At 42.1% G+C, this 17522-nt stretch overlaps 1 protein-coding gene across 3 annotated transcripts in view; it reads left to right on the top strand.

The window, feature by feature from the left end:
• Positions 1 to 17522, top strand: part of ift70 (intraflagellar transport 70) — an 85636-nt gene that overhangs the window by 33490 nt on the left and 34624 nt on the right. For all 3 annotated transcript variants that reach the window (XR_013888903.1, XM_080206269.1, XM_080206268.1), the window contains exons 9-12: positions 1586 to 1738; positions 6158 to 6223; positions 10225 to 10278; positions 14562 to 14627. Coding sequence is in view for 2 of the 3 variants with exons in the window: in XM_080206269.1 (XP_080062395.1) it covers positions 1586 to 1738; positions 6158 to 6223; positions 10225 to 10278; positions 14562 to 14627 (339 nt within the window). In the remaining variant the exon portion in view is untranslated. The remainder of the gene's footprint in view (positions 1 to 1585; positions 1739 to 6157; positions 6224 to 10224; positions 10279 to 14561; positions 14628 to 17522) is intronic.

The following is a 17522-nucleotide window of genomic DNA, read 5'->3' as shown; positions in this document are numbered from 1 at the left end:
CCCATGTCAAAATAAATCAGACTTGTGTTGTTTTATAAAGGCTAACATGCATTTCAAGGATCGGGACATGTTTGTGAAGATCAGAGTGGGGCCAGGATCTGGGGCTTGGGACGAGACAATTACTTCCCTCTCATTCAGTGCTTGATCAGGTTTTCTGATTGGAATCTGGTATATACGATGTTTCCTACTATCCATAACCATTACTGCTGCATTTCCATTTCAGCTCACACTCATCCAGGCAAGGTGGAAAAATGCAGGTAGAGGGGAGGCGGGGGGGGGGGGGGGGGGGTGGGGGTGGCTGCGGTGGAAGGAATAATATTGTAAGATGGGGAGGGGGCTAAGTAGGGAGCAAGGGCATGGGTGAGTAAATTGTGGGCGGTGTGGGATGGGAGGGAGGACATGAATGAGAGTGTGGGATAGAAGTGTGTGGATGATGGGGAGAGGAACTGATTATTATCTTGTTGGGAAAGGAGTTTCATTGAGTCTTTTGTCACCAAGGAATATGGATGTTGAACGGGGGTGTACAAGACAAGAGGTCACATGACACCAAGTTAGAGTCCTACTGGTTTATTTGAAATCAGAAGCTTTTGGAACCCTGCTGCTTCGTCAGGTGAAGTGGAGAGAGGCAGAGAACATGTAGGTCGCCTGACACTCGCAGGTAATCAAGAACATTAAAAGATAAGCACGGACAGTGTAGGTTGGCAGAATAACAAGTCTTCATGAGTGCTAATAGATAAGTGCAAGCGGTTAAGTATAATCGGTACGTGTGAAGTGTCGACACGTGTATAACAAGTGAAGGGATCACCTAAGAACCGATAATTTAAGGTAGAGAGAAGATTACAAATAATCAAAGAGTAAGATGGTGCTAACATTATGCTGCCAGAGGGAGTAGTAGAGGCAGGTACAATTTTGTCTTTTAAAAAGCATTTAAACAGTTACATGGCTAAGGTGGGTATGGAGGGATATGGGGCAAATGTGGGCAATTGGGATTAGCTGAGGGGTTTAAAACAAAAGGGCAGCATGGACAAGTTGGGCCAAAGGCATTTCCGTGCTGTAAACCTCTATGACTCTCAAATGCCCTCTGAAATGAAGGGCAGTTAGGGATGTGCAATAAATGCTGGCTCAGTCTGCGAAGCTTTCATCCCACAAATGAATAACTGAAAAATAAGGGCCACCATTGGCATTGTTCTGAAATGTGTGTTGACCAAGAGACAGAGCAGAAGACCAACTGAAGGAATTAGGTGGCTGGGAGATGAAATGTTGACAAAACTGCCAGAGAATACAGGGGAAGACCGAACACAATCATAAAATAGTGGGAACAGGGCAAAGGCAGCCCAGAAATGGTTAGAGGTGGGAGGTAATGGAGGAGAAATCGAAACATGGCCTGAAATGACAGGTTTGGAGTTACAGACCTCTGTCGTCAGGGGAGGGAAAGAAACTAGAGGATATTTCGAAATACTTTAACATATTTTAAAATTGAGAGAGAATCTTGAATATTTGGTCACATTTGTTTTGTTAACAGTTGGTAATTTTATTTGAGTGAAGAAAATCAAGCCTGCAGTAATGCACTGTATTTTCATCATAGGAACTTGACCCAGTCACCCTTCACAACCAAGCCTTAATGAACATGGACTCCAAACCAACTGAGGGATTTGAAAAGCTACAGTTCTTACTCCAGCAGAATCCTTTCCCACCAGAAACCTTTGGCAATCTGCTTCTTCTCTACTGCAAATATGAAGTGTGTTTACCTTATTCTTGCTTGTTTATGTGTGAATGCTCTATGTGCTGAAAGGAATGACAGCCATAAAGGGGAAAGACAAAGCAGAAAAATTTTCAGGCAGAATGAGCAATTTTTTTTTCCATAAATAAATTCCATGTTTTTTATGATGGGGGTTAAATACAAAATGCTGCTAATTGAAGAAAGAAGGAATCAAGAGAAGGAACTTGTTTATATTACAAGTTTAAAAAAAAGCCATAAGATAAACAAATATCCAGAACCTGTTGATTTCTAGTCCAGAGTGTTAAAATAAATATGTGGGTGGGTGTCTTTCGGGTCTAAGTATGTGAGGGTGCGAGTTCAGAAATCCCAAGGCGTACTATGAAGTTAGACTGAACCCCAATTATTTGCTATTTTGGCATTAATGTGAGGATTGGATGTATCACTCTAGGCATGATTCTACTGACACACTAGGAAGCTTTTATCAAAACAAATTTTCTTTAACAATACAGTTTAACTATAATAAATGAATCAGCTTAACATTTAACATTTGAACAATAACTAAACGTGACAAGTTAATCCTGAACTGCCGACACATCCCTCTTCGTTCCAACTCAAGCAATATTCTTCTTACAAACTCAACATCCTCTTCAAAATCAGTTGGCAAACGCATGCTTACATGCTTGTAATTAGGTTGCCAATCCTAGAGTTCTCCAAGTACTTCTGAAGAAAGAGACAGAGAGACACTTGCTTATTTCAGAACTAGGTAGAAACTGACTGTTTCTCCTGCAAGCTGATCTCTTCCCATTAGCACATGACTTTGTTAATCAACCAAATCAAAACCCTACTCTGAAAGTCCAAGGGAAGACGTAAGTAAAAGCAAATGCATTAACTCTGTTTAAATCAGTCATTAGCCTGCATTCTCAACACATGAACGAACTGTTATGCAGACAAATCAGCCCCTTGTAAAACAGTTGAATTTTAAACATACCCTTTACAAGAAACATGCCATAGATCTATTTCTTAAAGGCATAGTCTCATCAGTAGGGGTGGAAATAACAGATGCATCAACAATAATCCTCCAAACCTTTCTTAATTTGTAGAATGTGCAGTGCAATTCGTAAATTATCAATTCTTTCCCCATTATTGAAGTAGGGTGGGCAAGAGAAACCAGATAACTACAGATTTGTCAGTCTAATGCTAATAGAGGAGAAGTTGCCAAAATCTACCATTAGAAACAAAGTGGCTGAAAATTTTGATAAATTTTATCACAGATGGTCAGCATGGATGTGTGTAGAGGTTTAAGCCTGACAAATCCAGTTGAAGATTTTGAGGAGGTTATTGACGTAGTGGATATATGAGGGTCAGCAAATGCTTTCTATACAGACTTCCAGAAGATATTAGTGCAGTGAAAGTATGTTGATTTTGAAGCAACAAGGATGGTAATTGTTTTTCACCATGTTTATCAAAAAAGCTTGGATAAAATAATTGAGAGTTATTTCCCTGCTTGGTGGAAAGGTACATCCAGAGATAGTGTAATTGGGCAAAACTGGCAATTGAGCTCATTGTGGGGAAACCTGAGGTCGGCCTCTATGGCTTTCTAAATAGTAAGAAATGTGAAACTGGAGGAGCAGATCAGTGTGGGTGTCTGTGTGTACAAGTCATTAAAAGCAGGTTCACAAAGGCAACTCATCACCACCTTCTCAAGGGCAATGAGGAATGAGCAACAAATACTAGCTTAGCCAGCAAAGTCCTCATCCCCAAACAATAATTAAACAAAAGCTACAAAGATCAATCATAAAAGGTTAGTGAAATGTTGGCCATTACCTTAAGGGGCTGAAATAGAAGGTGGAAGAAGTTATGCTTCAGTCATAGGGTCATAGAAGTTTACAGCATAGAAACAGGCCCATCGGCCCAACTTGTCCCCGCCACCCTTTTTTTAAAACCCCTAAGCTAATCCAATTGCCCGCATTTGGCACATATCCCTCTGTACCCATTATACCCATGTAACTGTCTAAATGCTTTTTAAAAGATAAAATTGCACCCGCCTCTACTACTACCTCTGGCAGCTTGTTCCAGACACTCACCACCTTCTGTGTGAAAAAATTCAGTTGTATCGGTTCTACTTCAGAAACCTATTACAATGACGTTCCTTCCATCCTAACGTCAGAAGTGGGGATGTATCCTGATGACTGCGCAGTGTTCAGCACTATTTGCGACAGTATTGCCCTCATCAATCTTCCTTGCTACCTCTCAAGAAACTCAGCAAGTTATGTAAACAATATTTTCCTTTAACAAATCCATGTTTGCTTTCTTTGATTTGCATAAATGACAATCCATTTTGTCTCGAATTTGACCTCAAGTTTGTCAGCCACCAAACATCAAAATCTTTGTTTCTACTTCTGTTCTGTGACCTTTATTTCATTGTGTAATTTATTTGAGCTGTGGCCTCTATTTGCACTGTTACAGCTTTTGGGACCATTACATAAGAACATAAGAAATAGGAGCAGGAGTAGGCCAACTAGCCCTTCGAGCCTGCCCCGCCATTCAATAAGATCATGGCTGATCTGTCGTGGCTCAGTTCCACATTCCCGCCCTCTCCCCATAACCGTTAATCCCCTCTCTTATCAAAAACCCATCAACCCGTGTTTTAAAAATATTTAGCGAGGTAGCCTCCACCACTTCAACGGGCAGAGAATTCCAGAGATTCACCATCCTTTGAGTGAAGAAGTTCCTCCTCAACTCTGTTCTAAACCTCCCCCCTCTTTATCTTGAGGCTGTGCCCCCTGGTCCTGCTATCCTTTCTGAGCGGGAAGAGTCTCTCCACCTCTATCCTATCCATCCCATTCATCATCTTATACGTCTCAATGAGATCTCCCCTCATTCTTCTCAACTCTAACGAGTACAAGCCTAATTTATTCAGCCTCTCCTCATAGCTCAACCCCCTCAACTCCGGCATCAGCCTAGTAAACCTCCTCTGCACTCCCTCCAAGGCCAAAATATCTTTGCGTAAGTGCGGCGCCCAAAACTGCACACAGTACTCCAGCTGCGGCCTCACCAATGCCCTATACAGCCGCAGCAAGACCTCCCTACTTTTATATTCAATCCCCCTCGCGATGAAGGCCAGCATCCCATTCGCCTTCCTGACCACCTGCTGCACCTGCAAGCTGGGTTTTTGCGACTCATGCACAAGGACCCCGAGGTCCCTCTGCACCGTCGCCTGCTGCAGTTTTTCTCCACGTAAGTAATAATCCTACCATTATTCCTACCAAAGTGGACCACCTCGCACTTGCCAACATTAAATTCCATTTGCCATTTCCTGGCCCATTCGCCCAGCCTATCTAGATCCTTCTGTAGGCTCTCCCCACCCTCCGCACAATTTGCCTTTCCACCAATTTTGGTGTCATCAGCAAATTTCGACACCCTACACTTGGTTCCCTCCTCCAGATCATCTATATAAATGGTAAATAGCTGAGGCCCCAGCACCGACGCCTGGGGCACTCCACTAGTCACCATCCGCCAATCCGAATAGCACCCATTGACCCCCACTCTCTGCCTCCTATTTGACAACCAGTCCTCTATCCACGCTAACACCCTACCCCCAACTCCATGCCCCCTGACCTTCTGCAATAACCTCTTGTGAGGTACCTTGTCAAACGCCTTCTGAAAATCAAGAAAGACCACATCCACCGGCTCTCCTCTATCCACCGCCCTAGACACATCCTCATAGAACTCCATTACGACAAGAGTATTATTGGTGGATCTGAATAAGTTTTAAAATATCAGTCAGAATTAGGGACTACTACTTTTATCTGCTCAATTTATGTTTCAATTAAAAATAATTAAATACAGTGAGGTATATGATGTAATACTAGCATTTTTCTATCTTAAAGGTATAAGGAGAATATTATAAAGAAGCATCCAATTCTTCTGGGCCATTTCTGTATCTCCACTATACTAATCTATATGCATCACATAGGCAATCATGTGTTGGTTCTGGGGAAACAGAAAGGTTCCAATGCATAAACAAATTTCCTTATATGTTGTTGGAATAGTTCACAACTAACAAACTGAATTGTTCAGATGTCCCGACTGCACTGTTCAGTGTTGAATGCACTAAGATTTGATGTAAGGTTACATGGATTTGCAATTTAGTACTTCACAAAGTATGTTAAGTGATAAGTTTTCCGATGTGTTTATAATACTGCTCTTCATGCAAAGTCAAATTTGATGACTTATTTAATAATGTGTAATTTGAAATAGTAATTAAGCATTAAAGCTAATAAAATGTCACAATCGTTTTAGTACATGCAATATGTTAATGTGAGATGCTGAAGAACCAGTCTATAATCCTATTTTGAATGTTTAGATGATAGATCACAAATTTTGAGCAATATTTGAACTGAGAAAACGGTTAATTATTTTGCTTGACTTTTTCAGTACTTTGACTTGGCTGCTGATGTTTTGGCTGAAAATGCTCATCTTACTTACAAGTTCCTCACACCGGTAAGAAATTGGAATAATTTGGCTTGTTTATATATAATTCTCAAAGACGATTGCTGTTGTGGTAGTTTTCTGGCAGGACAGAAATCTGCAGGAAGATATTAATGGACTGGTCAATGGGCAGCAGAGTGGCAAATGGAATATTATCTGGAGGAGAGTGAAGTTCTGCATTTTCAGAGAGCAAACAAGGCAGGAGAATACACAATAAATGGTAGAACACTGAAAGTATCGAGGGAAAGAAGAACCTTGGGATGTGCATTATGGATCCCTTCAAGTTGATGTCAAGTTGATTGTGAAAGCATGAACAGGGAATGGAATTCTGCCCAAAAAATTCTAAGTGCCAAATTTGCCGAAATCCCGCTTTCTGCGATTCACATTAGGGCTCTCTGTGATGTGCTATGAAAATCAGTGGATGTGGCCTTTTCCTGCTGGAGAGACTGATAGCATAGCACTAAGTAGACCATTACGTACACGCCAATCTGTCATAGCAGAGATCAGCACATGCACACTCCTCCGCACTGCCAGCCTCCCGATTGCTGGCTATCTCGATCGCTGGCCAGCCCTGCGACCCTGCAACGCTGCTCTCCAACACGTGCCCTGATTGCTGGCATGTCTGCGCCAGCCCTCTACCCCTCAGCCCACCTTGATTAACCCTGCTTCCACTGCAATGGCCAGCCCCAAACAGCCCTTCCCTCTCTCTGTCGCTGATCCAAAGTGCGGAATGGTAACGGGACACCCCCCTCCCCCTCACCCCCACCCCCACGATCTTTTCCATTCCCCCTCCCTCCCCAGGAAGTTCTAGCCCTGGCCCTGCCCCTTTGGCATTGCCACTTTGCAGTGCCAGGCTGACAATGCCCTGGAGGCACTACCTCCCTTATCCCTGACTTCCTGTGGGTCCTCCATGGCCTCCCCATACTCCTAGTGGGCCTGACGACTTCAGTCCCAGGCCCGCTAATGAGATTCAAATCACAATTTGAATAATTTATTCAGCTCCACACCGATTTTTAGCTGATGATGCTGGAAATCCGGTGGCTGGGACGTTTGGAGGCCATAACAAGCAGCAGGCTGAGAGAGTCACCCCAAGAGAGTTCATGCTGAACCAATGTAAAACCTTCGACAACAGAGCTAGATACCATTCTGTTCACTGTAGTAGAGGAAAGGATGTAATTGCACTGGAGAGGATATGAGGCAAAGGCCTTGAGGAAAGATTGGATAGGCAGGGAATATTTGGACTGAAGAGACTGAGGGGAGATTTGAGATGCATAAAATTGCAAAGGGTTTAAAATAGCGTGCCAGAACAGACTATTTTCATTCGCAGAAAGAACAGTAACAAGGAGGTATAAATATTAAACCAATTTGTAGATGGATTGGTAGGGGTTGAGAATTTCTTTCACATGGAAGATGATGATGGAATTCATTGTCTGAAAGCATGGCAGAGGCAGAAACCTACACTACATAACAATAATACTTGGTTATACATTGATGTGCCATAACCTACAGAGCTGGGATCAAGAACTGGGCGGTGGGATCAGACAGAACAGCTCTATTTTGGCAGGCACTGATGCAGCAGGCTAATTGGTCTCTGTGCTGTAGATTTTTGTTTGTTTCTCGAAATGGCTAACAATTTTTACTGAGTAATAGTGGGAGCATTTTCAGAGACTATGCATTCTGCTGGCTTTCAGATGGAGGAATTTCTCTCTCAATTACAGCTCAGCTAACAAAGACTCAGGGAGACAAGTATTCTGGTTAAAGATTTTTTTTTAATTTCCAAGCTTGGTTCAATGCATGAGGGAGAAAAATTTGGGGCAGTTCCAAATCACTCTGAAATTACATCACGATCAGTATTACAATTATACAATTTTCAAAAGTCATTTGCCCATCCCTTGCTCACACCAGCCGGATATGAACCAATCATTGTTAGTATGGATTATTTACTTTGGCCAATAACACTTCCTCCTAGACAGCATGGGACTGCGTGATCTGTTTGTGAACTTTAAGTGTTTCTCACAGTCTCCTGATATGTTCCAGACAACTCTTATCCAGTGTCCTTGGTTAGTGAATATCCTATTCTTTAGGACTGTCTGGAGACAAGATAAGAGTTGTTTTTCCCTTTCTCTCGGTAGCTGCATTGTTCCGAGGAATGTATTTTTAACTGCGTCCCATCGTGTCTTAAAGCATTGTGTTCTTAACAAGGCACATACTTTTAATACAGAGTTTGTTTTCAAAACTACATGCTAAATAATAGTGGCTATATGTGCCCCCATGCAAACAGTATTTTTCATTATTATGTAACTTCTCTATACTCTATTCATTCTAATCTACCCTGATCTGTTAGTCTAAATTCCCTCGGAGATACTGCAAGGGATTATTTAAAAAAGGATTCCACATCCATGTAAACACTGATTATCAGAAAAGATTATGTAAATGTGTTTAAAAAAAAAAGAATTGTTGAAAAACATTTCATATGATTTACAAGGATGTTACCAGGACTGGAAGGTTTGAATTATAAGGAGAGGCTGGAACTTTTTTCCATGGAGGATGAGAGGTGACCTTTGTAGAGGTTTATAAAATCTTAAGGAGTGTAGGTGGGGTGAATAGACAAGTCTTTTTCCCAAAGGGAGGGAGTCCAAAACTAGAGGGCGTAGGTTTAAGGTGAGGGGGGAAAGATTTAAAAGGGACCTGTGGGGCAACTTTTACACACGCAGGGTGGTGCATATGTGGAATGAGCTGCCAGAGGTGGTGGTAGAGGCGGACGCAATTACAACATTTAAAATACATTTGGACAGTTACATGGATAGAAAAGGTTTAGCAGGATATGGGCCCAGGCATTTATGCTCTGAACATAACAGAAGCTGGTGGAATTTAAATTCAGTTCATAAACCTGGAATTGTAAAGTTAGTCTCAGTGATGGTGACATGAAACTACCGATGGTGGTAAAAGCCAATCTGGAGCATTATGTCCAGGAGATGTATGCGTTAGAAATCTCTCTCTCAACCTGTCTTGCCACTTTCAAAGCCTTGTTCACATGTGCACCCAAATCCTTCTCTTCCTGCAGCTCCTTGAGAGTTTTACCCTTTAGGGAAGAAAATCTGTCATTCTTACCTGGTTTGGGCTGTGTGACTTCAGTCACATAACGTGATTGGCTGAGCCATGAAATGTCCCAGGCAAGCCATTCATCTCATGGGTAATTATGGATGGGCAACTCGCCTTGCTATTGACACTCAGAACCCATAAAAGACTAAAGGAATAACAAAATATCTGTGGAAGAAAATTGAGGCCTTTGAAGATGTGGATGCTAAGATGTTTGCTAAAAATTCCATACATGCACAACTTGCACAAATGGTAAGGTACTTGAAATCGCAAGAACAAAAACAACTCAGGAAAATGACATCCTGAAAAACAAATGTCAGAATTTTGGCCATTTGATCAGAGGTGAAAAGTTCTTACCCTCCATTTTACACTCTGGAAATCAGAAAGAGAAATTGACTTCAGTGTATCGGATGATGGACATCACAAAGCAGACATGCCAGAGTGGAATTAGATCCATGTAGAATGAGGCCATTTGACCCTTTGAGTCGGCACTGTCTCTCCAAAAGGACGTCTTACCCTGACCTAACCCCAACCCCTGTCCTATCCCCATAATCCACACATTTTACCATGTCTAATCCACTTCGCTCCACACCTTTTGGTCACTAAGGGGCAAATTTGCCTGGCCAATCCAGAATTTATGGCATACCATGACAACAGATCTCCTGATAGGTACCAACATGTTGTAACAGCAAACAAACTGATCTTGTGCCTGGCATGCACCTTTTGAAATTCTACCCTGAATGGCAAAAGTAAAATATTTGTAGAATGTTCTATACCCATTTTTGAAATCAATTAATGATACTTTAGTTTTGTATTCTCGAAAGGAATAAGGTCAGAGTTGTCACAACTGAATAGATGAATGTTTAACAAGGTTGACTTATGGTATAATTGTCTGGATTGTTTTTATTCTGCAGTACTTGTATGAGTTCTTGGATGCCATGATAACCTGTCAGACAGCACCAGAAGAGGTAAGAGCTTGTTTTTCTTTTAAAAGTTACAAATGTTCTTTTGAATTCCACAAGTTGCCTTATACTTCACTCAGTAGAACCATATTCTCACAGAGTGTAAGTATTAAACCAAGAGCCAACATCATTAATAAAAAATAGGCTTTGCAATTAATATTGTAGGATAAGGGGGCCAGAGTGCTGTCATGGTAATATCACTTGACAAGTAAGATTAATGCCCCGTATACTTAAATTCAAATATCACCACAGGATTTTATTATTTCATTACATTAGGGCGTTGATGGTTGGTCATCATTTATTGCTCATCCTTAATTGCCCTTGAATGGCTTTTAGCCCATTTCAGTGGGTAATTAAGAGCCAACTGTATTGCTGTGGGTCTGGAGACAAGTGGGCCAGATCAGGTAAGGACGGCAGATTTCCTTCCCTAAAGGACATTAGTGAATCAGGTTTTTATGACAGTCAATGATAGTTTGATGGTCACTATTGCTACAACCAGCTTCAATTCCAGATTTTTATTAATTAATAATCTCTGAGGAAAGGCGAGGGCCTACTGGTATTATCTAATGATGACCATGAAACCTTTGCCGCCATAACCCATCTGGTTTACTAATGTCCTTCAGGGAAGGAAATCTGCCGTCCTTACCTGGTCTGGCCGACATGTGACTCCAGAGTCACAGCAATGTGGTTAACTATTAAATGCCTTTTGAGATGGCCAGGCGAACCAGTCAAGGGCAGTTGGGCTGGGTAATAAATGCTAGCCTTGCCAATAATGTCCACACCCCCGGTTTAAAAAAAACCTGAATGCTGTATTTATTTTCCCGATTGCTTAAGACATAGGAGCAAAATTAGGCCATTCGGCCCATCGAGTCTGCTCCACCATTTAATCATGGCTGATATTTTTCTAATTCCCATTCTCCTGTCTTTTCCCCATAACCCCTGATCCCCTTATTAATCAAGAACCGATCTGTCTGTCTATTAAAGACACTCAATGACTTGGCCTCCACAACCTTCTGCGGCGAAGAGTTCCACAGATTCACTCTCTGGCTGAAAAAATTCCTCCTCATCTTTGTTTTAAAGGATCGTCCCTTTAGCCCTCTGGTTCTTGTTTTTCCTATTAGTAGAAACATCCTCCCACATCCACTCTATCCAGGCCTCACAGTGTCCTGTAAGTTTCAATAAGATCTTCCCTCATCCTTTTAAACTCCAGCAAGTACAGAAGCAGGATCCTCAATTGTTCCTCATACAACAAGCTCTTCATTCCAGGGATCATTCTTGTGAACCTCTTCTGGACCCTTTCCAAGGCCAGCACATCTTTCCTTAGATATGAGGCCCAAAACTGCTCTCAATATTCCAAATGGGGCCTGACCAAAGTCTTATACAGCCTCAGAAGTACATCTCTGCTCTTGTATTCTAGCCCTCTTGACATGAATGTTAACATTGCGTTTGTCTTCCTAACTGCTGACTGAACCTGCACATTAATCTTTAGGGTCCTTGTTCAAGATTCTCTTAAGTCCCTTTGTGCTTTTGATTTCCTAAGCATTTCCCCATTTAGAAAATAGTCTCTGACTCCATTCCGCCTTCCAAAGTGCCTAACCTCACTCTTCCTCATTACCTTCAAATCATGGCATCCCTCCAGTGCAGAAGCAGGCCATTCGGACCATCGTTCATGTCGCTAAGTGAGAAGTTTGTGTCTGAACATAATACTTTGATTAAAATTGAGTATGGATGAGCCCTGGGTGTACCCTAATCTCTGAGGAGTACAATGTTGGTTAACAATGAAATGGAGTTACAAGGGGGTCGCCATTGTGAAACCTTAAAAGAAAAGGTGCATTTAGAGGAGATTCTTGGGATCATTGGTAGAAGATCTGCTTTTTTAAAACTTTTTGAGAGACCTGACTTCTTTGAAATTATATATATTCTATTTTTAAAACTGATATATTTTGCTTATTGTACACTTTCCCCATTGGCCCCATTTTGTGCCATTCAGTAAAAACAGATTTGTCTAAAGTTATGGTCCTTGTCATATATGTCGGTTGTGTAGTCTGAGTTTTTTTTAACCAAGCAATATTTTCACGAGGAAATCAACCCTAAAACAAAGGAAAATCCCGTGGGATCTCAGTCACCCGCACAGCATTAAAGGAGATGGCGGTATTAAAGGGAGTAGTGGACCTGAACTGAAGATCTCCGTCCAGCATTTTGATGTCAGTGGTCAGAGAGCATGGGATAGGGAAAGGTCATGCTTTTCCCTTCTGTCCTGGGTGGCATCATCTTTCCACCTCTGCGGTCAGTCTGCTGTTCCACTTCACCCCTACCACCCAGCTGTGGATTGGAAGAAGAGTGGAGAAATTGGCCACTGCTGCACGCTTCATTGTCTTAAATTTGGCAGGACAGCAAAACATGAGTGTTTGAGATCCCTGCTAGTGTGTATTCTATATTAACTCTTTCTTACCTTCTCTATTCCCTGCTTAATCCCACTGGCATTGAACAGAATATGCAGGAGAAGAACATAGGCTTGTTGGCTGCTGTTACAGAATTATAGGATGGTTACAGTACTGAAGGAGGCCATTTCCCTGCTTTGTCGCCGTAATGCTTCAATTGGGCCTGCGTCCACCGCACCCAAGCAGTGCATTCCAAACCCCAACTATTCACTACATAAAAAAAATTCTCCTATCAGTTTGCTGCTTTTACCAATTGCTTTAAATCTGTCCCCTCTCACTCTTGGTCCTTTCACAAATTGAAATAATTTCTCCCTATCCACTCTGTCCAGACCTTTCATGATTTTGAATATCTCTATTAATCTCTCAACCTTAAAGTAAAAACAGAAAGCTGGAGATCTGAAATAAGAACAGAAAATGGTGAAAAATCCTAATGGGTCTGACAGAAGACTGTTCTTCTGAACTGGCTACACTACTCCAGCTGTGACTGAACTGGTATCTCATATATAAATTTAACATAACCTCTTTGCCCTTGTACTCGATGCTTCTATCAATAAAGATGTGGGATGCTGGTATTCGATTGGGGTGGACATACCAAGAAGTCTCAAACATCCAGGTTAAAGTCCAACAGGTTTATTTCGTAGCACAAGCTTTTGGAGTGCTGCTGTTTCATCAGGCTCACCTGATGAAGGAGCAGCGCTCCGAAAACCCACACTAACAAATAAACCCGTCGGACTTTAACCTGGTGTTGTGAGACTACTTATTGTGCCTATTAATCAAGCCCAGGATACTGCTTGCTTTATTAATTTCTTTAACAATGTCTTGCCAACTTCAAGGATGTATACACTCCCTGCTTCTGCACCCCACCTAGAGTTACATCCTTTGTTTTATGTTGTCTATTTGTTTTCTTCCTATCAAAATGAATTGCTTCACACGTTGTTGCACCTGGAGTATTCAGTGCAGTTTTGGTGTCCTTTCCTGAGGAAGGATGCCCTTGCTATAGAGGAAGTGCAGCAAAGGTTTACCAGGCTGTTTCCTGGAATGGCAGGGCTGTCGTTTGAGCAGAGACTAAATCGGTTAGGATTGTATTCATTGGAGTTTCGAAAAGTGAGAGAGGATCTCACAGAAACATAAAGTTATAACAGAATTAGACAGAGTAAATTCAGAAAGAATGTTCCAATGGTCCAAAACGAGGGGTCATTGTTTGAGGATATGGATTTTTTTAGGACTGAGGTGCGGAGAAATTTTTCACCCAGAGAGTGGTAAATCTTTTTGATATTGATTTGATTTATTATTGTCACATGTATCGGCATATGGTGAAAAGTATTGTTTCTTGCGCGCTTTACGTACAATCTGTGAAATTCACTACCACAGAAAACAGTTGAGGCCAAAACGTTGTTTGATTTCAAGAAGAAATTTGATATAGCTGTTGGGGCTAAAGGGATGGATATGAGGGGGAAAGGGGGATCAGGATATTGAATTTAATGATCAGGCATGATCAAAATGAATGACAGAGGAGTCTTGAATGGCCTACTCCTGTTTGTAGTTTTTATGTGTAGTCTCTGGCCCTTCTACCATCCTTTCACTGTATCAATCCCGATTGAAGATTGTCGTTGTGTTGTTAAAGTTGTATACTTCACTTGTTCTCCGCAATTTGATATGAGAATCATGAATGATATAACGCTGTCAGAGACCTGAAAAAAATCTTTGAAAGGATGTTGCCCTTAATAGCCTTCTGCTGAGAGGTTTTGTCGCAAATAATAAAACATTTGTGGGATATTTACATTTTGGTTTTGTGATTAACTTGCACCATTTTCAAGCAACAGTTCTAATTGATTCTGCATCTTACAGGCATTCAGAAAGTTTGATGAAATGGCAGGTAAACTTACTGAGCAGTTGCGGAAATTGACCAAACAGGTAATTAATTAATTATAGAAACAATTGACCACAATTTAGATTGTATGACATTCATCGGTCTCATTCACTGTTACTTATCACACCATCTGTTTTGCTCATCAGTACCACTGAGCTGTAGAAAAATTAGAACTATGTTTTAGTCTACCAGTGCACTTCTGGCTCTTAGTTTATGAACCTACTGCCATACCCCTGATGAATCTGTAATTACTTCTCCCAGTTGTTGTACAGCCCAGATTGTTTTCTAGGCAATACTCACAATTTGGAAAGACAAAAGCTGTGATAGCTGTTGGCTATTTTTCCATTGTTCAGGTAAACAGTGCAACAATTTCGAACCCACTTCATTGAAAATTTACTAACACCACCATCCTTTATCAAAGTGACTTTCCCCTGTTTAAGTTTAAACATACATCCAGGACATAGTCCGTTTGATTGGCACCCCTTCCAAAAATATTCACTCCTCCACCACCGAGACAGTGTCAGCTTGTGAGCCATCTATAAGCTGCACTGCAGGAACTCACCAAAGCTCCCTCGTCAGTACCTAAGGCCACTACCATCCAGAAGGACCATGGCAACACCTGGAAGGCCTCTCCAAGCTACTGACCCATAGTAACTTGGAAATATATACCCTTCACTGAGTCAAAGTCCTGGTGCTTATTCCCTAACAGCATGATGGGTGTACCTACGCCACATGGACTGCAACAGTTTGAGAAGGCAGCAGCTCACCACCACCTTCTGAAGGGCTGTTAGAGATGGGCAATAAATGCTGGCCTAAATAGTGACACCCACACCCGATTACAGTCCATGAATGAATAAAAAAAAGTTTCAGATTACCACGTTTTTGTAAGTCTGATATTTTCACGGATTTAGTTATTGTTTTCCTCACACACTTAACTACACAGGAGTGAATTAAACTTTTTTATAAAAAGAGGGAAGCCTTTTGCTTTGAGGCTGACAGCACACTTCAGTTTGCTGATGGACCTCTTCTATCCTCTTTTGTTTCAGTTTTTTCAGGTGATCAGCAGTTCATTCTTGGAGAAGTTTGACTTCACCCTGTCTTAAGTCCTTTCAAGTTGAAGTATTTAGGCCTGAATATTGTGGTAAAGTAATGGTTATGTTATTGAAAGTGGACAGCAAATTCCAGCAAAAATTTTGTAAGAAGGTATTTATAGGTAATCATAGAATCTCTACAGTGCAGAAGGCAGTCATTCAGCCCAATGAGCCTGCACTGACAACAATCCCACCCAGCCTCTATCCCTGTAACCTCACATATTTACCCTGCTAATTCCCGCTAACCCACACATCTTGGGACACTAAGGGACAATTTAGCATAGCCAATCAACCTAACCCACACATTTTTGAATTGTGGGAGGAAACCAGAGCACCTTGAGGAAACCCATGCAGATATGGGGAGAATGTGCAAACTCCACACAAACCCAAGGCAGGAATTGAAACAGGGTCCCTGGCACTGAGACAGCAGTGGTTAGCTACTGTGCCACCGTGCCCCCCCTTGTGTATTAAAGTTATTGGCTACTAAAGAGTTAAGTGTCCCAAACTTGAACTAGAACTAGGTCAGGAGAAAGATTGGAAAGTGGAGTAGGGAGTCCTTGGCAGTCAAGGGGGTTCCAAGCTGGAGAAGTTTTAAGGTCAGAGAAGGAGATGAGAGGCTGGGGTTCAGGAAAGACCAGAGTCTGGAGCTAGGGGGGGGAGATTGAGACTGAAGGGAGATCATTGGTGAGCTGGAAGTGGAGGGAGAGGAGGAGTAATTGGAAGAGTCAGTGGCCATGTCTGGTGAAACAGTTAAGTAGAATCCAGCAGATGTGAAAAGGCGCGCCCTCAGCAGCCTTTGTCTCACGTTCGCCACTAAGAACATAAGAACATAAGAAATAGGAGCAGGAGTAGGCCATCTGGCCCTTCAAGCCTGCCCCGCCATTCAATAAGATCATGGCTGATCTGTCGTGGCTCAGTTCCACATTCCCGCCCTCTCCCCATAACCCTTAATCCCCTCTTATCAAAAACCCATCAACCCGCGTCTTAAGAATATTTAGCGAGGTAGCCTCCACCACCTCAACGGGCAGAGAATTCCAGAGATTCACCCTCCTTTGAGTGAAGAAATTCTTCCTCAACTCCGTTCTAAACCGCCCCCCCTTTATCTTGAGGCTGTGTCCCCTAGTCCTACTGTCCTTTCTGAGCGGGAAGAGTCTCTCCACCTCTATCCTATCCATCCCATTCATCATCTTATACGTCTCAATGAGATCTCCCCTCATTCTTCTAAACTCTAACGAGTACAGGCCTAGTTTATTCAGCCTCTCCTCATAGCTCAACCCCCTCAACTCCGGTATCAGCCTAGTAAACCTCCTCTGCACTCCCTCCAAGGCCAAAATATCCTTGCATAAGTATGGCGCCCAAAACTGCACACAGTACTCCAGCTGCGGCCTCACCAATGCCCTATATAGCCGCAGCAAGACCTCCCTACTTTTATATTCAATCCCCCTCGCTATGAAGGCCAGCATCCCATTAGCCTTCCTGACCACCTGCTGCACCTGCAGGCTGGGTTTTTGTGACTCATGCACAAGGACCCCGAGGTCCCTCTGCACCGTCGCCTGCTGCAGTTTTTCTCCACGTAAGTAATAATCCTTCCTACCATTATTCCTTTGCCTGAGGCCCAGAAGCATGTGCTGGCAAGGATTATGTTTAAAATGGTGGTTAAGTATGAGGCACGCAGCCTCATTGAAATTGGCAGCATATCTTTTGGGATCAAATTGGTTGCACGTATGCAGCCTGCCTGTATTAAAACTGGAAATGGCTTGGAGCAATAAATGTAGATTTTTTTAATATCCCAGCTGACAAACCCATTTGTTTTCAGAAATAAAATTTGCCCCCTAAATAGTTGGATAT

This window comes from Carcharhinus amblyrhynchos, chromosome 18 (assembly GCF_965287045.1).
Source record: "Carcharhinus amblyrhynchos chromosome 18, sCarAmb.v2.hapA, whole genome shotgun sequence".
Taxonomy (NCBI): domain Eukaryota; kingdom Metazoa; phylum Chordata; class Chondrichthyes; order Carcharhiniformes; family Carcharhinidae; genus Carcharhinus; species Carcharhinus amblyrhynchos.
The sequence above is the reverse complement of the archived record's forward strand: the minus strand, read 5'-3'. Positions and strand labels throughout refer to the sequence as shown.